Source organism: Hydra vulgaris, chromosome 02 (genome assembly GCF_038396675.1).
Source record: "Hydra vulgaris chromosome 02, alternate assembly HydraT2T_AEP".
NCBI classification, from domain to species: domain Eukaryota; kingdom Metazoa; phylum Cnidaria; class Hydrozoa; order Anthoathecata; family Hydridae; genus Hydra; species Hydra vulgaris.
Window position 1 is genome coordinate 59,762,923 of NC_088921.1, and position 23,583 is coordinate 59,786,505.

At 30.7% G+C, this 23,583-nt stretch overlaps 1 protein-coding gene across 1 annotated transcript; it reads right to left on the reverse strand.

Moving 5' to 3' along the window:
* Positions 1-60: 60 nt before the first annotated feature.
* On the reverse strand, positions 61-23,382 carry LOC100210800 (large ribosomal subunit protein bL28m). Its single transcript, XM_065791570.1, has 2 exons — positions 23,185-23,382; positions 61-481 (listed from the first exon to the last, which is right to left on the reverse strand). The coding sequence occupies exons 1-2, from the start codon at positions 23,340-23,342 to the stop codon at positions 121-123; spliced, it is 519 nt and encodes a 172-aa protein (XP_065647642.1). The 5' UTR covers positions 23,343-23,382; the 3' UTR covers positions 61-120.
* Between the last annotated feature and the right edge of the window lie 201 nt (positions 23,383-23,583).

A 23,583-nucleotide genomic window follows, 5' to 3' on the forward strand; every position in this document is an offset into this window, starting at 1 on the left:
AAATATGATGTAGATTTTAATGATACCTCGATGGATACATATTTATTTCAATTAAAAATATTTATCAAGTTTAGACGGATATTTTAATTTAAAAAACTTTAACAACATGAAAAAATAATTTTAACAATAGATAGCATGCTTCCGTGGGCCTCTCCATTCAAAATAAAATCTATTCACAAAGTTAGGAGGATTCCACACGTGTTTACTAATTCTCTTAGGCTTTATTTCTTCTTTAATTTCATCTAACGTTTTATAACCAGCTTGAAGCATCCTTTGAACAGTTTCCATTTTTCTTTTCAGTGCAATAGCAGCATTAGATACTAAAACTTTATCAGGAGTTCTTAAAATATAGTTATCAAATCCTCCGGCATAATCTATCGCACGTACTGCTTTCATCGTAAACGTATAACGAACTGTTTCATTCAACAAATCACTATGATATTCACGTTCGAAGACATTTGGTTTCCAAAATCGTTTTGTCCTAGTGGATATAAGATTATATATAAAAAAATATGTTAAAGAATAATTGAAAAACACAATAAAATTAAAGAATGTTAAGATTACATTGTAACATTACAACCATTTGTACTAACCTGTACCTAACAATACCTTTTTCTGCATACATACATATTACTATAAAAACTCAAAAACTAAAACAGAAAAAAAAAAAAAAATTAGCTTATTTTCTTTCAGCTAGCAAGTAAAAGATAATCCTATAATCTCCATTTATGACAGATGTTGCAATGTCATACAGTATTTTGTTAAGGTGTCTTTGAATTGTGTAACCTTGGATTAGTTACACATTAATTAGTATTAATTATAATATGAAGGGGATATATATATATATATATATATATATATATATATATATATATATATATATATATATATATACATATATATATATATATATATATATATATATATATATATATATATATATATATATATATATATCTTTATCTTGTAGTCAAAAGAGACTTTTATGGTAAAAAAAGTCTCTAATTTTGTTTAACTAATTTTATATTAACTCAAACTTTTCACTCTGAAAACGTTTTATTTTAAAATAACAAACTGAAGTTCCAACAAAATATTTCTTAATTTATAAATTTTTCTCAAATTAATCAAACAAAACAATAAAATAAAGATCAAAGTCATGCCATATATATATATATATATATATATATATATATATATATATATATATATATATATATATATATATATATATATATATATATATATATATATATATATATATATATATATATACACACATATACAGTATTGGACAAAACATTTGCAACCAACATCGAACAATGCTAAAAAGTGTTCCTAATTTTACATGTCTTAAAAACGAAACGAACTATACTACCACAGCAAACAGTTCAGGAGTCTGGAGTCATAGCATGCCATGACATGAGCAATCATCTGACAGGTGACAGCATACTGGCAGAATTTCGTTGACAAGTGCCATTTTGCAGCGGACCAAACAAGTGCAACTTTTTTGGTTTGTTTCATTTTCTTAAGTCTGGTCCGTGTCAACGTTACGGAAGTTTTTTAATAATTAAAGGAAGTATCTAGAAGTTTCCAGAAGCATGCAGAAGCTTCCAGAAGAAGCATCTGGAAGCATCCAGTAGCATCCAGAAATATCCAGAAACATTTAGAAGCATCCAGACGCATTCAGAAGCATCAAAAAGAAGCATCTAGAATCTTCCAGAACAGGTTCACACAGGTTCATTTTACTTTATAAGAGACATGTAAATCGACATGTAATTCAGTCAGTATATGGAAGTCAATCAGTCAGTATTATCAAGGCAGTTTATCGAAGTGAGTTTTATCAAAGTGTTTTATCGAAGAACATCAATACAAGTAGTGAAATACAACAAGTGTTTCATTACATCAATACAGTCCACATCCAACCAAGACGTTGTGTTCGACTGAGCATTATTGTATCATCACATGGTAAATGTAACACGGTAAGCCTTGAAAAGCGTGATAATTTATTTTTATGACTTCAAGTGCAAAAATGGCTCCCGACAGTCTTGGATTGGAAATAAAAAAGAAAATTATTGGCGATTACGTAAGTGGAGTGTCACAAAAAGTATTTGTGATAAAAATCGCGTGAAAAAAAAGGACCGTATCAAGACTATGTTCCAAATATCGTTCTACGGGGAAGTTGGCAGCAGATAACAAAGGTGGAAGACCGCGTTCCACCACTTCTAGAGAGGATTCTATGATCGTCAGATTCGTCAAATAGGCTGTTGAAGCAGGATTGTTTTCTCGACGCCCTGCAAAGAAACCGCTGATTTCACTAAAAAACCAGAAGAAAGACTCCTGTTTGCTACATCTCATATTGATTGGAATGTGCAGAAATGGCGATCTGTCCTGTTCAGTGATGAATCGAAGTTCAACATCATTGGGAGCGATGGCATTTGCCATGCACATCGACCAGCCGGAAAACCCCTCGATTTACATTACTGCCATAAGACCGTGAAACATGGTGGAGGCAATGTAATGGTCTGGGGGTGTTTTTCTGCTAACGGTCTAGGTCCAATACATCAAAACGATGGAATAATGGACCGTTTTATGTATAAAAATATCCTGAAAGATGTGATGTTACCTCATGCTGAATGGAATATGCCAATAAAATGGTTTTTTCAGCAAGACAACGATCCGAAACACACTGCAAAAGTAGTCAAGCAGTGGTTTCAAGACAACCACCTATCAGTGATGGATTGGCCGCCTCAATCTCCGGATCTCAACCCTATTGAGAACCTGTGGGAAATCATCAACCGCAGAATTAATCGTGAAGGTAGTTCTCCACACTTGAATTTGCACTTTAAACAGTTCACCTAGAACGGTGAACTGTTTAAAGTGCAAATTCAAGTGTGGAGAACATTTTGAGGAAACCAAACGACTAGAAATAAATAAACACTACTACCAACTAGAGGGTGAAAATAGAAAAAAAGATTTCATATGCCATTTAGTGAAAAGTAGCAATGTTTCACGTCGTCGTGACAATTCAAGAATAAGACCAAAAACAATATCCTGTGCATATCATCTGCCAGTGGAAGCGAATAAAAACAATGTCATTAGAGTGTGCCAAAAATTTTTTTGCACGACTTTGGACATAAGCAAGAAAACTGTTCAGTTTGTTGTAAAAATAAAAATAAAATTGGTCTTTTCATACCACCAAATTCAAAAAAAGGAAAAACTCTAGGCAATAAGACTTCAGAAATGCAAACCAATGCAGTTCGAGAGCACATCCTAAGCTTTCCTCAGGTCGAATCTCACTACTGTCGGGCTTCATCAAAGGCAAAATACCTTAGTCCTGAACTAAGTATTGAGGAACTTTATACACTATACAAAGATGATTATTGCACAACGAAAAATATCACAGATCCAGTTTCTATGGGTATATCGAATATATTTGTTACTGATTTTAATATAAAATTTTATATTCCCAAAAAAGACCAATACTCGTTTTGCAATGCTTTTCGAAATGCCAGTGGTGATGATAAAGAAACGCTACGACCAAATTATGACATATTTAAGTCATAAATTTCTAAAAAAAGGAAGCTATGGACGAAAAAAATTCTGATAAGACTGCATCTGCTGCTGACAAGTCCATTCGTTCAATAACTTTTGACCTCGAAGCAGTGTTACCACTTCCATTTGCAGGTGATGCACAAATTTTCTATATGCGGAAACTTGCCGTTTATAATTTTACTATTTATGAAACGTTGTCCAAAAAAGGAATTTGTTACCTATGGGACGAAAGTGAAGGTAAACGAGGAGCTAATGAAATAAATACAGCTCTGTTAGATTATATGAAGTCTCTTTCAGTTTCTGTGAAGAGGGTGACTTCTTTTAGTGATGCGTGCTCTGGACAAAATAGAAACCAATTTATTGTTGCGACAATGATGTACATTAGTATAGCACAGTACTATTGAACGCAGTAAGAGCCATCAAAAAATTTACACTACACGAGAATACGAAGTTCTGATTATGCCCAATGGTATAACAACCTACCGTCTGCAGTAGCCATGAGAGACAGTTTACCAGAACCAACTGCTGATGAGTAAGAAATTGATGAATCGGACTATGAAGACAACTAGAACTAAGACTTAGTTTTCTGTCAGTCATTTTTTTCAGTATTACTATTATTATTCTGTTATATAATTTTGCTATTAAAACAATTTTTGTTCTTCACTCGGACTATTAAGATAACTAGAACTAAGACTTTGTTTTTTGTCAGTCATTTTTTTCAGTATTACTATAATAATTATTCTGTTATATAATTTTGCTATTATAACAATTTTCTGATTTTTCTGCTAATTAAGATTAAGATTTCACTTAGAATTTAATAATATTGATTACAAAAACATTGTTTACAAATTTTTAAATTCTGTTCAATTCACAGTTAATTTGAGTAAAGGTTCTATCTCCATGGTAATTGTAAAATTTGTCCCAAAATGTTACTAATTTTAAAAAGTTTGAACCATGATTGTCATTATCTGATAGTTTACACAATCATAAAAAGCATTTTGTATTAATTAAAAAAGAATTTTAATTGGATTCATTATGTTTATAAATTGCGTGCAATCGCACTCTGTAACTGACCATGCTAATAATATTTTTTTTCTTTACAACTTGACCACGGCTATTTTGATGTTTTAACATTTTTAAGCGGGTCGGGTATTAGTACCCATTACATGGACTGCTGTTTGTCAGCGGGTCAGGTATTAGTACCTGATATTATTATTTTTATTTGAAAAACCACACCCAAAAATATAATGACAGTTATAAATAATGTATTTTGTTTTAGAAAAATGCTTGGTTTTTAAACTTATTTGTATATTTTATATATTGTATTTTTACTTGTTATGCTTTATTTATTATATTTCATTTATGATGTTTGATATTTTATCTAATATAAACTATATTTTAAATATTATTTTATATTTTTTAATAAAACTGTTTAATAAACTATCTGCATATTTAGTTCAAAAAATAAAACTCTATTGATAAATTTACATTTATAATGTCTTATTGTTTATAAACTTTTGTGGAAAAATCACTCACTAATACTTTTCTAAAGTACGGTATTTAAAAAAACAGTTTCCTTTATGAAGAGGCAATTCACAAAACTGGTACACATGGCAGATTAAACTTTTTTGTACGCGCAGCACAAACACGGCACTGTCACTAGGGTTTTACTTTTATGCCACATGTAAAAATTTTTTGCATCCTTTGACAATCTTCCTTTAGGATCAATTCTTCTGGATGTAGCTGATGTACTTGGTACAGAATGATTATCATTGTCTGGAGTAAATTCACTTATCCATTTCTTTGCTATGTTATGTAAAAAAACTTTGTACTTTTTTTTGAATTTGGATTTAAATATTTTAAAAACTCTTTAAATTTTTTCTAATAAATTGTGCATTAAATAATGCACAATTTATTAGAAACATCAAAGCTTTTTTAGTCCATTTTTGGTATGACATGGAAAAGTATAATACGACAAATATTGATCTGGGTGATCAACATCTTTCATATATTTGTTATAATCAACCACGCATATTGGCTTAAAAATTCTTTCCTTTATCACCCAATCAATATTGCGCCTTTCTACAGTATCAGCAGAATGTATTGTTGAAATCATTCGGACATGTCTTTATGATTACCAACAATGTAATAAAATGTTTTGCCGACGACAAAAGATAGATTCCCCCTTTTTTAGTTTTGCATTTTTTAAACAAAGAGGAAGGTCTCTGTTTGCGCAAATAATGCCACAAGTCTGGAATCTATGTTGTAAAAGTATTATTAAGTGTCAACACTATTATAATAGTTATCCATATAAATGTGGTGCCATAAGTTCAAATACGGCTGAAGAAGATTTAAAATTGTAATTGACTTCCTTCTCCACAGTATATACAAAAGTTACAAAAAACAAACAGTTTTAGCTTCACAAACCATTCTTATGAGAATTTCGTATTTTGTCATTTTTGAAGCATTATAAACTTTGAAGAATAGGCGACCTCTCCATGAAATGAGGCTTTCATCTATAGATAATTCTCGTTGCGGTTTGTAAACTTCTTAAAATTTATGCAAAAATTAAGAAATAATAGGACAGATCTTTTTAAGGTGATCGTTATCTACTCCATCAGCATTATTAAAAAAATGCCATGAATACCCAGTCTTCTCTGTTTTAAATATACCGCCAGCGAACGAAAAAGTGCTGGCCGGACTGTAATTATTTGTCTGGCGTGCGCAATTTTAAAAAATATTTGTTTTTTGTACCTCTATTATATGAATTTGATTAAGAAAAATGATTTGTTGCAATCTAAAAACACGTTTAAAATTTTTTGGTGAGTGCTTAAAAAAGTGCCAGCCATAGTATTGGCGGGTGTGTGAGTGAGCGCAAAACAGCAAGAGCGCAAAAACACTCGTCAAACAGAGTAGACTGAATACCATACTTGTCGAAATTCATCCAGACTCAATACTTGAGCAAATATTGAACTTTTAATTGTTTTATCCGTCGACCAATATTTGTCCCTCATGTTTTTGCGGACTTTATTTATAATTAGAAGTAGCCCGAGCATTTTTTTTAGTTCCAACACGGACACATCTTTCCACTCATCAGATTTTACACTATCTCTAAATAATTGTAGATTTTGTGCATGCTAGCGATTTGTTACTGTCACCATATAATCAAAAAAATTGTCCCCAATAAATAGCCACATCAACTACACTCTCGGAATTGTTTGGCATAACAAAAACCCCACTTTTTCCAATGAATGGCTCAATTATAGGCACGTTATCATTTTTTTGACCAACCCAGTACTTCATCATCACTTTCTTCAGAGTTGCTAGATGGTTGTGACAAGACTCTGCTTCTTTTTACTAAAAACAATTCCTCATCACTTTCACTACCTAAGTCAGTAAACTCCGCATCACTTGATATTTGCGATAAATTATCGGCAAAGAAATCACTATCACTATCGGAATCCAACAAAGATTACGTTTGTTCTGATAAACTCACTGAATAATCGGCCAATGTAACAAATAAATATATTCACAAAAAATATCTGAGTATTTATACAATTAAACAAAATGACAAGAAAAATTAGCAATAAAGCAGTAATTATTATAAGAAAAATTACAAGGTGGATGTCTACGTGTCTCGTAATGTATAACATGGTGTCTGTGTAAAACAATTTTCAGAAGAATTATGTAATCTTGCATAAATCAGACAATAAATTTAACGAAAAAAAAAAAAAAAAAAAAAAGGTGTAACCTTTGTTGAATTAAAAACAAAACAAATGGTTATTGAAAGGAATAAAATGAATGGTAATATACAATTATACTTAAATGCAGAGCAAGTGTAGATGAATATACTGTATAGGCTATAAGCGCGACACCAAACAACGATCTAGAAGATTATCAATAAAAATCTGATGAGAAATATTTGATAGATGCTGAACAACATATGTGAGATTTTATTGTATAAATTAGTTTATATTATATTTTTCATAAACGCTAATACAAGCACGCAACAGGCATAAGAGCTTTATCTCTTTCTATAGTTGGTAAAAATTACCTGATAGTAGTACCTTGGTTTACAAGTTTTATACTTATGGTCTTGAATTTTTCTTTACTATATCATGAATCTAAATTACTAAAAAGGATTTTTTTACTTGTGACTTTATTTTTTAAATAAATGAGTTTTTTTTTTAAATTATACCCGCTACGCATTGAAGATGCGCTTATTTGAGTACCCGCTTAAAAAGTCTTAAAAATTTAAGTGCAATAAAAATTGTTACGTTATAAATAACTTTTAATCATTGTCTTTTCTAAAGTTTTTATTTTATGCCAAGGCTTTAGATAAAACCATAAAATTAATTATAGTGATTGTTTACATAAACCCCTGTGTAAATTAATAAAAGATGTTATATATAACTTTTTTTTATGTAAGCATGTATTTTTTATGATAAATTTAAACATTTAAAACTATTTTTCCATGTCTTCCTAAAAATCTTTTAAACCATAATTTTTAGAAAGAATTTTTTTAAAGTTACTTTAATTTATGAATAAGTTCAAAACATTTTGTGACTACTAGCTTTTACACATTTTATGTGAATTATACAAGAATATAAAGTAACTTTATTTACTTAAATAAGCATGTATTTTGTTGATTAATGAAAAAGTTTTGAAGTAAATTTCATACGATTAATTATTAAATTAAAGATTTTTTTCAAATCTTCTAAACAAGCATTTTATTTAAAACAATTTTTAATAAATTTGATAAAATTTGTTCATTTAATAAACAAAGCAATTAGTAGTATTTTGTTACTTAATTTAAATGCGTTTTGCGTAACTTTTATTAAAGTTTTATTAAACGTTTATTATTAACGTTTTATTAAATATTTTAAAAGATAAGTTATAATAAAATATATTTCAAACGCAATTAAAAATGCATCAAAAAGTTTTGCTTCAAGTTTAAGTTTCTATTTTTATTTTAGTGCTTATTTATATTTTCTTTTTTGTAAGGAATTGTTTTTCCTTTATTATTATTATTTTTTTCTTCTACTTTAAGTTGAGCTTAGCATTTACTATTTTCAGCGCATTTCTGAAATGTTTAAATCATCAAAACATATAAACAATCAGGGTCAAATTGTCAAAAAAAAAAAAAAAAAAAGATTTGCTTGGTCAGCAATAGCGCTCAATTGCATGTCATTGCTGTCCAAGCCTGCTATATGCTATATATTTTATTACAAACTCAGTTTATGAAAATTATCTGCTATTGTCTGAAAATTTTGTTAAAAATCTGTACTTTGCCTTCTACAACAAACTCAAAATCATAAAGGACAACAACCTCAGTACTACTTAACTCATTTTTTAATTTCTATAAAAAATCAGCAATGTATAAATGTTTTGCAATGTAAGAATGAACAGTAAGTTTTTGTAACTTATTTATTAAAGTATTAATTAAGCTACTTGATTTCTGTTAGACTTACTAGCTCAGATCGGTCTATTATCTTCCATTGTTTGTAATCCATACAATAACCATGATCTTCATCAATATCTTCTTGAGTGTAGAATTCATTTTCAAGATAATGTGTTAACATAGAATCTTCTGGACACAAAGGGTAACAATGTAATAGACAATTCTTGATAGCCTAACTACAAATAAATCAATAATTTCATGATAAACCTTTGATAATTCAACTGCACTAATCATTAACCAGATGCTCACACTGCAATGCACCATTTTGGACGATTTGAGCAAAAGTGAGAAAAACAAGTCTTTATATCAGGATAACTGGTTTTAAACTTACCTTACAGTAAATGCACATAAGTTCAAATGAGATATTTCCTTTCCTTTTTTTTATCAGGGAAAGATAAAATATCATTTTTCAGCAGCAGTTTGCGTGATATCTGCACCATATAATTACTAAAACTAAATTCTTTTTCTATGCATTTGTTAGACAAAGGTATTGCAACCAGTAGTAATTAAATTTTCTGATTCCATTTGAAAGTTAACATTTTTTCTTTAATTTTTGCTATAAGTATATCCATACATTTGCTTTACATCTAACTTCCTTAGATAAGTTATTAAAGAAATCTTGAAGTCTGAAATCTGAAGAATCTTCTTGGCTTAACTGATCAGGATCTTTATTTGAAGTCCATGCAATATCTAACTTTACTGTTTTTGAACATGTAATGGTTTCTTTTTACCAAGAGCAACTCTTGAGTGACTATATGCATTTTGAGAGAAACCTTCGTCTTCATAAATCTGGCTGCAAGTCGGTTCTCCTGGTCTATCATCCTTAAATAACATCGATTTAATTATACATTATGGGCATATCTTTTCTTTATTATACTTTATTTTACAACATCTTTCTTTATTATTAATATTTTTATACTATTTTTTAGTTTTGTAAGAGATATTTTTTTAAATAAATATTTGAAGATTTCTAAATAGAAAATCAATTATTAAACATGAAGGCTGTATAAAGTGAAGATCTTTAATGTGAAATGCAAACAAGTTTATATATTAGAACTGTACTTGAGATTCTAAAATCTTTTTAAAACAATGCAAAAAATAAATGTATATAAGTTTTTTTTCATTATTAAATAACAATTTTTTTTAGTTTTTTTTATAAAACTTTTAATGCAAATAAATCAGATTAAAAAAAAAAAACTCCTGCAGTTTTTTGTAATAAGGAGTTTATTATATATGGAACCATAGGAAAATATTTCAGAATCATATCTTTTAGGCATCTCAAGATATTCTTTTTTTATGAGGCATCAAAAAACTTATAAGTGTTACACCATTTTGAAATTGAATTTTCATTAAGAAATTTTAAGTTTTTAGTGTTTTAGGTATCATTTTTGAGTTCCTCTCCCTAAAAAATAGTACGATAAAAATTTTCAACACTATTGAGCAAGTATTTCATAAGTTAAAGCTAATTGTGTTATGTAATTAGCTTAAAAAGTAAATGGCGCTGAAAAAAATAATAAAAAAAAGACTGGGACTGAGTATCGATATCTCTGAAACCGTAAGGAGTCAGACACTAAAATTTCGAGTAAAGTTTTCGTTCAATAATATGAGCTTGTATTCTGAAAAATCATCAAAATCTGAGATGGCATGGTGCCGAGCCTAAATTGAATTGAGCTGGATTGACCCATATATCTATCTTTATATAAATCTCTCTCTCTCTCTATATTTATCTCTCTCTCTCTCTCACTCTCTCTCTCTCTCTCTCTCTATATATATATATATCTATATATCTATATATATATCTATATATACATCTATATCTCTACATCTTTCTCTCTCTACATCTTTTCTCGAGCCTAAATTGAATTGAGCTGGATTGACCCATATATCTATCTATATATAAATCTCTCTCTCTCTCTCTCTCTCTCTCTCTCTCTCTCTCTTTCTCTCTCTCTCTCTATCTATATATAATATATATATCTGGGCTTGTGATGAAGAAAATCGCCAAGTGTGTTATATCATGCTCGTAAAATTATAATATGTTGTCATCGAGCGCAATTATGCGCGCTCGGGGTCAGGGCCGCGAGAGCGATCTTGAAGTTTGAAAACTGCAAGACTGTTTATAAAAAGCTTTCTATTTTTTATACGACTTTTATTCATCAATGTTTGAAGTAGTATCTACAACAGCACATTTATACTACTTCAACAATGCAGTATTTTATACTTCCAAACTTCTTGTTTTTTATTTGCGCCAGATTGCTATTTTTTAAACTATTAATGGTAAAAAAAACTGCAACCAAACAAAAACGCTAGTGCCTAATAAGTTCTTATAATAGTATTGAAGAATAAATTCATGGCTTAAATTTTTTGCTTTCGTTGTTTTAATACGTATTTAAAATGCTGTTAATTTAATATTTACGATTAACGGTTTTTATATTTCTTGATACTTTTTTAATAATTAATTTTTTTGTAAATTAATTGATAATTATTAAATACATTTTTTTATAATTTCTTATTTAAACTATACAAAAATGAATTTAAAAAAATCTCCATTATGGAAATTTAATTTTATTATAAACGATGTGTGGAATATTATTAACAATAAATCAAATAAATCTTACTTGACATTTTTATAAAATTAAAAGTATTCGGAAGCTTTAACTTTCACATAGTTATTTCCTAATTTTCTATTCCCATTTCATTTGCACATTTTTATATTCACATTGTGTTTCCACACGCAGTTGATTAAAATAGTTAACATTACATTATTGAAATTAGCTGTAACGACTTCAAGCTGTTCATTCATTATGTTAGTGCAAAACGAAAAAATGCTGACAAAACAGCAAATCAGAAACGTGCAGAAAGCGAGTAACGTAAAGCTTATACTTTATGGGTCATTCCATGCCAAATGGACCAAAACTTTAGGATTTCAACATGGACCCCCTCAGATTTTGACGAAACTTAGTGGGTTTCTTATTATTAATGAGAAAAGCAATTCCTGAAAATTTCAGTATAAAATCTTTTGTGGTTCATGAAATATGGTCATTTGAAATTTCTGATTTTTTCAAAAATAAAAACTTCAGTAGCAAAAACATGTTTTGTCCATACTTTAAAGCTTTATATTTTAAAAACAAAATTTCAGAAAACCTTCTAATTTTTTTTATTGTGTACAACTCTACACTTTAAAAAAACTTTGACATTGATTTCTCCAATGTCACATTTTTTCCATAATGGCTACCTAAAAAACCTAAAAATATGTTTGCAAATATAAAAAGTTGATTTTTGATGAGTCAATAGACAAAGCCTGCAATTTAAGAAGTGAAAAGACATATTTTTTTAGTTTCTATATAGGTAGGCTTCCAAATTTTCAGAAATTTACTGATAAAATACAATTCAGTAAAAAATTATAGACTTTTAAAAATGGCTGCGGCTAAAACTTAGGAAAATGTGCCTCCACTTCAAACCACCAGTAACCTAAGATCAACACTGGTTTTAATAAGATTTTTTTTTCTTCTTCTAATTTATTAGACTTTATTACAGTGATTTCAGAAAAAAAAAGTGGGTACTTATGGGGAAGTTACAAAATCAGAACAATGAAAATTGCCCAAAATGCATTAAAAACATTAAAAATAAATTTATTGTTGTAATTTAGTTTGTTTTATAATTGTAATACAAAGTATGTATGAATTTAAAAGTATGAATTTAAAAGTAATTAGTACTAGAAATAAGTCTTTAATTAAGCCTGAATTAAACCCAGTTTTTAAATACCCTAGCTCTTTCCTGCCTCCTCCTCCTCCCCGTCCATTTACTTTTTAACACTCACATTTTCCCCCAGAACTTAGAAAAAAATTGTAATTGAACACTTCTCCTTTCATGATGTGTCTGGTTTTATGTCTGATGTATGAAATGCCTTTATGCCCAAACATACCACTAAACATAAACATATAAAAACTGAAATTTAGTTTTTAATATTTTCATATAAAACTTATTAGTAACCTATTAAGTAAAATTGAAAAGAAAGACTTTTAGTCTAATTTACCTAATAGTTAATATCATGACCATAAATTTTGTAATATTTTTCCAACACATTTACTATTCCACCCCTCCCCATGAATTTGACTTCTCTGATTACCATTTTCAAATTGAGATTACAGCTTATTTTTTTTATCGAGGAAAAAAACTAGACGAATAAGCGTTTTTGGAGCACTTAGGAAGTCACAGAAAAAGGATGGCACTTAATTGAATGACGAGTAACACAAGAATGAATTTTAGTAGATGGCACAAGAGACGCTAGCTCTTTAGAGCACTGTACATTATAGTATTTGTAGAAAAGAGAAAGAGAAGCAACATTATGACGATGTGATAATGGTTGGAGATTGGCTGCAAGAGCAGATCCAACTATGTTTACAATGCGTTTTTGCACCTTGTCTAAAAGAGAAAGGGCATCATCAGAAGAACCGCCCCAGATATGGCAACAGTATTCCATACAAGGCCGGATTTGAGATTTATAGAGATAGAGAATAGAATCCGAAGTAAGAAAGTGACGAGCTCGATAAAGAGATGCAACCTTAGCAGATGCTAATTTTGCAACTGATTTGATATATGGTTTCCAAGAAAGATTGGAAGTAAGAGTTAATCCTAGAAGATGAAGAGTAGATGACTCATCGAGTACATCACCGTTCATAAATATAGGAAGATCTAAATTATTGCGATAACGATTGGCTGAAAAAAATTGAGTTTTATCTGAATTAAAGTTCACCAGCCACTGTGAGCCCCATGCTGTAGCAGAAGTGAGATCCTTTTCAAGCTCAAATACCCCCTCCAAGCAATCAGAGGGTGTTGTTTCTTATCACGATAAGAATAAATGGTAGTATCATCAGCAAACAATGCCACCTTAGATGTGAGAATATCTGGAAGATCGTTAATGTAATTTATAAAGAGTATAGAGCCAAGGATAGAACCTTGAGGAACCCCTGAAGTTACAGAATAAGAAGAAGAGTGCTGCCCATTGAGGACAACGTTTATACTGCCAGATACACCATAAGAAGAAAGCTTATGGAGAAGACCAGCATGCCAAACTTTATCAAAAGCTTTAGAAATGTCAAGAGCAATGGCCTTAACCTCTCCACCTTTATCTAATGCACGATAAAACTTATCAGTTATTACTGTTACCAAATCAGCTGTAGAACGAGAAGATCGAAATCCATATTGATGGTCAGAAAGCAAGTTATTAGATTCAAGATGAGAAATTAAGTGTTCGTTAATTAAAGATTCAAAAACCTTGCTTATTATAGGAGGAAGACTTATGGGACAGTAGTTAGATGAATCAGATCGTTCTCCAGAATTTTTGAAGATAGAGATAACAGATGCCGCTTTCCAGCAGGATGGAAAACAAGACTCTGATAAGCACTTGTTGAATAGTTTTGAGAGTATAGACGAGAGCTCCAGAGAACACTTCTGCAAGACAATTACAGGTATGTTGTCTGGGCCACAAGCTGTAGAAGAGTCTAGGCAGGAAATCAATTTAGATACAGAAGCTGGAGTGATATGAATGTCAAGCAATGGATCAACCTGTTTGTTGGCAATATCAGGTAGAACCCAACAAGTGGAATCAAGAGATGATAATGATAAAAAGTTTTTAGCAAACAATTTAGCTTTGTCTTTAGGTGAGATGACAAAGTCTAAACCAGACAAGAGAAATGGAATTAAAGATTTGCCCTTATTATTGATACTATTAAAGATTCTCCAGAAGTCACAAGAGCCTAATTTTTGAGATGAGATACGAGATTTCATGACCTGAGAATAGCAGGCTTTGGCGTTAGACAAAACCTTTTTACAATTGTTTCTAGCAGTAATAAACAGACGTCTGTTTTCTGGAGAATTGTTTTGCTAATAAATATGGAAGTGACGGTTTCGATTGGCAATCGCAGCAGCACAGTGTGAGGAAAACCATGGAGGAGAGTGAGGCTTGACCTGGAATCATCGAGAGGGAACAAAGGATACCATGCCAGCCTGAATCCACGAATTTATGAAAGAACCACATTTGTCGACAGGAAGACAAAAGATTTCTACCCAAGGGCTATCACGAAGAAAATCACGGAAAGAATCCCAGTCAGCTTTACTGTAGTTGTAAAAGGTTCGATAATAGGGGGATTCAGGTGATGAAGAAGAATGAGATATTAGTTTTAGAGAGATCAAACTGTGATCGAAAGCACCTAAGGATGAATGTGGAGAAACTGAGCACTGACTAGGATCAGAAACAAGACATAAGTCGAGTAGAGAAGGTAAATGAATCGGGTTGTCAGAAAAGCGAGTTGGAAAGTTGACTATTTGAGTTAGGGATTGAGAAAGGCAAAAGTTGTGGGCTTTAATGCCTGCAGAATCACTGACACTAGAGCCAAGCCATTCAGAGTGGTGAGCATTAAAGTCACAGACAACAACTATACTAGCTAATGGATAAAGAGAGAGGGCTTGGTCAATATGATCTGAAATAACATCAAAATGAGTGCAGTCTTGAGATGAAGGAGAGCGATATAGAACAATAAGAAAGGCAATACAGTGAAGTGGTGCTAAACGAAAGCACATGAAAGAATAGTCTGTGGATTCAAACCTAGTTTCATGACAAATGGGTGAATTCTTACGAATGTAAATGCCTAGTCCAAGCATGTGACTATTGGAGTCTTTACGAATTAAAGGAAGGTAACCATCAACACTAAGATCACAAGATGAGACAGCTGAACTCAAATTAGTCTCACAAAGAGCAAGTAGGTCTGCTGAACTTTGCAAGAGATAAGACTCAACAGAACAAAAGTTACTTCGAAGACCACGAATATTAGTGAATGATAGGTTTAGTGAACTTGGTGATGATGATGGTTTTTTGTGTTTTATAGTACTTTTTTTTGTTTTTGGTACTTATTCATTTTTAAATTAGATTGAAGAACTTGACTCAAAGCATAGATAGTACACAGAACACTGTTTAATAGCCCAAGCAATTGCCTCATTACTACTAATAAACCCTAAGCCGTAACAAAGGGCTCCAAATGTGGCCTCCGCAATGCACACCAAAAGTACAAACAGGGACACCATCCATGCGCAATATGGCACTGTAAATACTTTGATATTTTTCAGCTGTTGATGGAATCAGCCTCTCTGAGAGCTATCACAGAGTTCGGGAAACCTGACTACCAGCCGGCCCCAGAACCATAAAACTGAGTTTTAGAGCTGTACGCTCATTAGGAGATAATAGTATATTATCTCCTAATGAGAATAATAAATAGATAATGTATTAAAAACACATCTGCACCAGCCTAATAGATGAAGAAGGGGTGCAAGGCTGGTCAACAGATAGAATCTGTTTACCTCTTAAGTCTTTGTCTAGGAGGCCTTCTACAAGACAGTAGCCGGGTGCATTTAACATCTGCCCAAGATGAGTATTTTTATCAAGACACCATCTCTAGCCTTTACTCAACCAAGAGCCCCAAGGCAGGGGGTGTTTTAAATCGGAGTTGGCATCTCCTAGTCTTTGCCTAAAAAGGCGTATCCTATAAGGCAGCAGGACATGAAGCAGATTGTACTGGGTTACATGTTACCAGTAGCAGGATAACCAGATCTGACAGTAACTTATAACAAGTTATAAGAGTTGACTTGTCAACGCAATGCACAAGTTGATTATGTAATAATGAATATTTATATGTAATAAACAATAAATATAAACATTGAATCTTTTAAATAAATTTTTGCTAAAAAGCTTAGATATTTCCATATCACCACATATTTACCAGATATTTCAGACTATACCTCTTGACATTAGTTGTTTGTGACTTAACAACATAAGACCTCTTGACATTAGTTGTATGCGACTTTACAAATCTAGACTGCATGCAACCCAGTTGTAATAACTGCCCAGATACCAACACACTTAAAGAGTATCTTACTGCTTTGTTTGATAAACATAGCATGGAAGATATCACCTTTAACCAGTGGCAAAAAGCCAACAAAAAACATGATATAACTCAATGTCAAAGTTTTTTTAAAGTAAGTGTTGAGTTGTACACAATAAAAAAATTAGAAGGTTTTCTGAAATTTTGTTTTTAGAATATAAAGCTTCAAAGTAACGACAAAACATGTTTTTGCTACTGAAGTTTTTATTTTTGAAAAAATCAGAAATTTCAAATGACCATATCTCATGAACCACAAAAGATTTTATACTGAAATTTTCAGGAATTGCTTTTCTCATTAATAATAAGAAACCCACTAAGTTTCGTCAAAATCTGAGGGGGTCCATGTTGAAATCCTAAAGTTTTGGTCCATTCGGCATGGAATGACCCATAAAATATAAGCTTTACGTTACTCGCTTTCTGCACGTTTCTGATTTGCTGTTTTGTCAGCATTTTTTCCACAAAAGATTTTATACTGAAATTTTCAGGAACTGCTTTTCTCATTAATAATAAGAAACCCACTAAGTTTCATCAAAATCTGAGGGGGTCCATGTTCGACCCTGGTCCAGTTGGTGTGGAATGACTCTTATATAAGTACTTCGTATAGCGATATAAGTATAAGGAAGTCTGAGTTTTACTGTCAAAATCAACAAGTTTTATCATTACCTAAAAAATTTAATTACAAATATTTTATAAAAAAACCATATAAAAGCTTATTATTTTTTTCAGTCCCAAACTTTTAAACGAGCATGATTTTATACTCTTGTTATAAGCTGAGCAAGCGTTATAAGCGTGCCCGCTTCATCACAAACCCTGATATATATATATATATATATATATTTTTTTTTTATGTTTTAAATGGGCTTATTTTAAGTGTACATACTAGTGATAACAGTTGCTTTTGTCAAAAGATAAAATAAATTATATTAAACAATTAAATAATAAAGTGTCACTTTTTTTAAAAAATGTAAATTTACCTTCCCAAGGTCATGAAGGCTACTACAGTTGAGGAGGCTACTTTAGCTGTGGTTACAACCAGGACTGTGGAGTCGGAGTCGTGGAGTTGGAGTCAGAAAAATTATACCAACTCCGACTCCAGCTTAAAAAAAATCTTTCAAAGTTTCATAACTTTCATATGAATTTTATATATGTTAGTCATTAAAATATTTTATGTTCAGTCAGTCTAAAGCTTAAGTATCAAACTCTAGCCCTTAAATTGTTACAAAAATTTAAGTCCCAGCTTGCTCTGATAGCTATAGGATATCCAGACATAATGAAAATAGTAGTAATAGTTTGCAACAACTGTAGGGCTAGGAGTCTGATATGTTAATTTAAGGCCTGTGATAAGCAACAGGGTGTTTTGCTGCTTATTACTGAGAATCATAAATCACCTCCCCTGTGCTCTCCTTTACCATTTCTTATACTAGATAACTTCATGACTTACACTGTCTGACACTGTGCTTCATATTCTTTGTAGAAAGTTAGACGTGCTAACACCTAGCAGAAAAGTATTCCATTAACTTTGCATTATTCTTTTGTAAAGTGATAGTACATGAGAAATGACCACTATAGTACTTGTGTTTGGTTTTGTTATCACTTTTACTTTGTTTATTACTGCACACACAGAAAGAGGATAAGTTCCTATATATGCGGTAGTGGTGTAGTGGTAAGAGCGCTCGCTTCATAAGCGAGAGGTTCGGAGTTCGACTCCCACCACGTCCCTGGAAGTACCGCGCTCAACTTAGTTTCTCCGCGCAGCGGCCTTGCTCGGAAAGGTTCGTGTTTCGGAGTTAAAGAGTTGAGAGAGGGTTGTACCACGAATAACAACTAAAAAAAAAAAAAAATAAAAATAAAAACACACACAAAAAAAAAAAAATGAGTAGCCTCCTCGACTGTAGTGGCCCCCCTCGGGCCTTGGGGAGGTGAATAATCTAAAAAAAAAAAAAAAAAAAAAAAAAAAAAATATATTTTCCTTATTCATTATAATGTAGCCTCCGAATCATGTAGGATATTATAAAGAAGTGCTGCTTTTTATGGTTGTGAATTTAGCACTTGTGCTCAGATGTAAACCTCATATGTAAATGTGCAAAAAGTGCAGCTATTACGTTTAGACACCAAAGGAGTTATTTATCAAACTTGTGTAAAGTAGAAGTGGCCCAGTTACCCCAGGCAACTAGATTCCAGCTTTCATTTCACTTCACAGCTTATTTGGAAAACGAAATGTGTAATCTGATTGGTTGCTTGGAGTAACTAGGCCAATTGAGTATGGCGTGGCTAGTTAAGCATAGGGGCAAGTTGGGCAACTAAAATATCTCACAAACTACACACGGACGAAAGATAGGTATATATAATGGTAATATAATGCGCATCAAATGGATATATAAAGAAAGAGCTAGAAAATTTGCCACAACATCCATTTGCAGTGACTAAAAAATCGCAAGAAGAGGACTTAATTTTAGGTATTTTTCTTAAGGAGTGGAAAAACTTGATGTTTTGCCTGTCCCAAAAAGGAGCGTTATTTGCAAGCGCATTACCGCTTCAATGAAACAGAGAGAAAAAGTACTATTAGAAAATACTACTTGATGATCAACAACTGACTAAAGGAAAAAAATCTCTGAAATAGCTATAAGATTGAACAAGTTGCAGAATTGTCAGGAACAAGAGGCATTGGGTCATACTGCCACATCTTCAACATCATATACTTATAAAGAACTTGATTTTGAGAAATATTTGGACCATAAAGACCATACAAAGCGTTCTCGCATGGAAAAAGAGTCATCCCTATCAGAGAACACTGCCAGTAAATATCAGCACAGTCTTTCATGTGCATTAAAAGTAGTGGAACAATTTAACCGTTCATCAAAAGTATCCTGAAATGGTCAGAGAAGTTGCCCGAGTGGTTACTGCTTTGCCACCAACTCAAGTTAGTGTGGAGAGGTTTGAGAACATCCATGAAGGAGGATCTGACGGAGGCAATACTTTTTCTGAGGACTAATTCATAATTTTATTAGTGACAGCATAAGAGTTTATTGTATATCTATTTACAAAAGTTCAGAAAAGTTATTTGTTCAGAAATTATTTTCTAATAAATATTGCTTAAAGCACTAAGTGGTCGGATTATTTATATCATGGTGATTAAATAGGCAATCTTGACATTTTCACGCAATAAATTTGTTGTTACAAATTGGCGACATATGAAGGAGTCGGAGTCGGGAGTCGGTTCATCATAAAGTTAAGGAGTCCGAACTGCGGTTTACTGACTCCGCAGCCCTGGTTACAACCCTCTCTCATCTCTATAACTCAGAAACATGAACCTTGACGAACAAGGCTGCTGCATGGAGAAACAAGTTGAGTGTGGGATGTGGTGGGGATCAAACTACCAAAGATGTGGCGGGGATCGAACTTAGAACTTTTTGTTTATGAGGTGAGCGCTGTACCGCTACACCTCATTAACAAGAAGCAAAGTCTACATATCCTATTATTTAACTAAATAATAATTTTTTATATGTTTTGAATAATAGCTTTTTATTTTAATTTTTTAAATTATAAATTCAAATTTCTTGTTCTACTTTTTTTATGCAGCAATAATTTAGAACAATTGAGAACTTATAACTATATAGAATAATCGGTTGTTTTTGTAGTCTTATTACCTAAACAAAACAGCAAAAAAAACTGATTTTTTTTACATTTCATTAACTTTGAAAACAATCAAAAATCTTTTTTCTGCTGCTGATTATTTTAATTAAAAAGTTCAACTTGAAAAAATTTGGCATATTTTTAAATTGAATTTTATCTGAATTTATTCTTTTTGTAGTAACAACTTGGCACTAACAAGTATACTTTACATAATTGTAATTCAAACTTTTTAAATAAAATTATGTGTTTTTTAAAATGTTAATTACTTTAATTTATCAAATTGATTAAACCATATTTTTAGAATACAAAGTAAATTATTTTAAGTGTAAAAAAACACCTGTAAGCTAAAAATATAAATTTTGGCCAAGATAGCTGACATTGTTGCATAATGGTGCTTTTTATTTTTCAAGTTAATGGTTATGGTAGGCTAATTTTTCAAGTTTAGGGTTATGATGCACTATTTCTTGCACTTTCGCAAGAATGTTTCAGGTATAACTTTTTCAGGTATAACTTGTTTGGATTTTCTCAAATATTTTTTAGGAGTTCCACAAAATGCAAATAATTGATAATTCATCTTATGCACTAGTTCATCAAAAAATTTACCAAATATCTAAAAATGACTATAAATTGAACTTTTTAAGCAAATGGACAACATATTTTTAGATATATTTGAGTTTTACAATGTAACAAGTTGCTTATATTGTAGACAATAGTAGCATAAAATATACCAATTGATGAATAAAAATTTTTTTATTTGTTGACTTCATTTTGCCATTTTTTAACATTTAAAATGTTTTTTCTAAACTTGGGGTTATATCTAATTATCTAGCTAGAAAATAGTTTTAGAACAAATGAGATAATTGTTGAAAGTTACAAATGAGTTATGAGCTTTAAAGTTATTTAGTTTTACCGTTTGAGAAACCAAACGGTAAAACTAGACAACTTTGGAGTGCCACCCAATGGTGGATATGATGCTGCAACTTCTAAGCTGAACTTGAACTTCTAAGCAAAGCTTGAACTTAATAATTAAGCCGATAATAATAAAGCCTGAAATTGCAAATACAACATTAAACATAATGCAGATAATATTAAAAAATCAAAAAAATCAGAGTTGATGTCCAAAAGGTTTACTTTAAGTTGTTAAAAGCATAATGAACTTGTATTTTTGAATTAAAATTTGCTGCTTAAACATGTATAATATCTTATTGAACTCTTTTTTTTTACATTTTTATTTCAAAAGAACAATTTTTAAGTTGTATTAATTTATGTTGTTTGCATTGTTTATATTGTCATGTATTTTTATGTATTGTTTATAATGACGTGTATTTTTGTGTACTTTTTGTGAATTTATTGTCATGTTTTTCTATGTTTTGTTTATACTATCATGTAATTTTGTGCATCGTATAAATGTCAATATACATGTCAGTGTACATTTGTTTATTGTTTATACTTTCATGTTTTTTCTTTTGTGTGGCGTTGTTGCTTTTTATATTTGTTGCAGTCATTCAAGTGATTTCATACTTTTTGCCTCATCGTAATATTTAAACATCTTTTTGTTTTCTTTTTTATTATATCATACTTCTGATTGCTAAACGTTTTGTTATTCATTATTTATCTCTTATATCAGCTCATTCACTTTTTTTCTTTTATGTGTTATGTGTTAGTCTTATTTTTTAAAATATTATTTTTCTTGTTTTTATTGATTTTTTTGTGTGTGTGTGTGGTCGCTACTTATATTAACTTTTGTTGTTTGTTTTTCGCTTTATGACTCCAATGACTAGTTTTTAACTACACGAATGACACCTAACCTAATTTTGTAAAATTATAAATAAATTAGTAATTTTTTTAATTTTATGGTTAAATAAATGGATAAAAAAAATCAAAGTTTTATAGTCAACCTCCATGGTATCCACATCAGTTTGTTTAAATCTTTAATCCATTTAGCATATCCATAAAGCATTTGTATAAAAAGCTTTTTTTTTTAACATCACTGCTTTTAGAAACTCTTGAGTCATCCAGAGAGAATTGTTTTTTACTTCAATCATAGTTTATTTGTAGAATAAATTTTCCACAAGCAGCCATTTTTCCTCTCAAACAGATTTTAGTCACCTAATAGAAACTCATTTTATACCAGTACACCAGGTTTCACAAAACCTAATAACTTGCATCTGATTATAAGAATTAAACCAGAATTATTGCAATTGGATTTTGGACAACTTTTTGAAGTATTCTTATTATTTATGTTTATTTTTGTGTGACTAATTTGCTCTAACATCATTGGGTTGTTGTTTATATGTTTTATTTATTTAACAGAATCATTAGAGAGTTGTGTTGTATATTAACAACTTATTGTACAAAAACATTCATAAAAACTAATTATAATAACAATAATATTAATAACAACAAATGTGTAACACCAAGATTTTGAAAATAACATTTGGTATCAGACATGCATAATACGTAAAACATACTTTATCATATAATACTTTTGCTGATAGTTTATTTGAAAAAAAGTTTGATTTTTGTTCATTTAGAGATGTTACTCAATAAAATAAAGTATTTAGCAAAATGAAAATTAAAAAACTTTTAAAAAATATATACTTTTTCTTGGAGAAAGTTTCTATAAAACCAGACTTCACTCCAGCACCATGCCATATACCTTCATTATTTTTGGGTGATATATAAGATTTTCTTGTTTCTAATCCAACAAGTTTTTTTCGTTTTGCAAGATTCAAAAAAAACACTCCAAGCTTAACCATTTCTTTAAAATAAAACACATTATTAAAACACGTTATTGAAATTTAAAATAAAATACATTATTATAGATTATATTATTTTTATGCCTTTTTTTTGTTGTTGCCAAAATTATGTTTCGATTCACAAATAAGGAAAAGAATCATTATTTTAACTTGTGGGGGTAATAAGCATGCCTAATAGGGTGGTCCAAAATTATAAATTATTGAAATTCATTTCTCCACAAGGCTGCCTTTGTTCCTATTA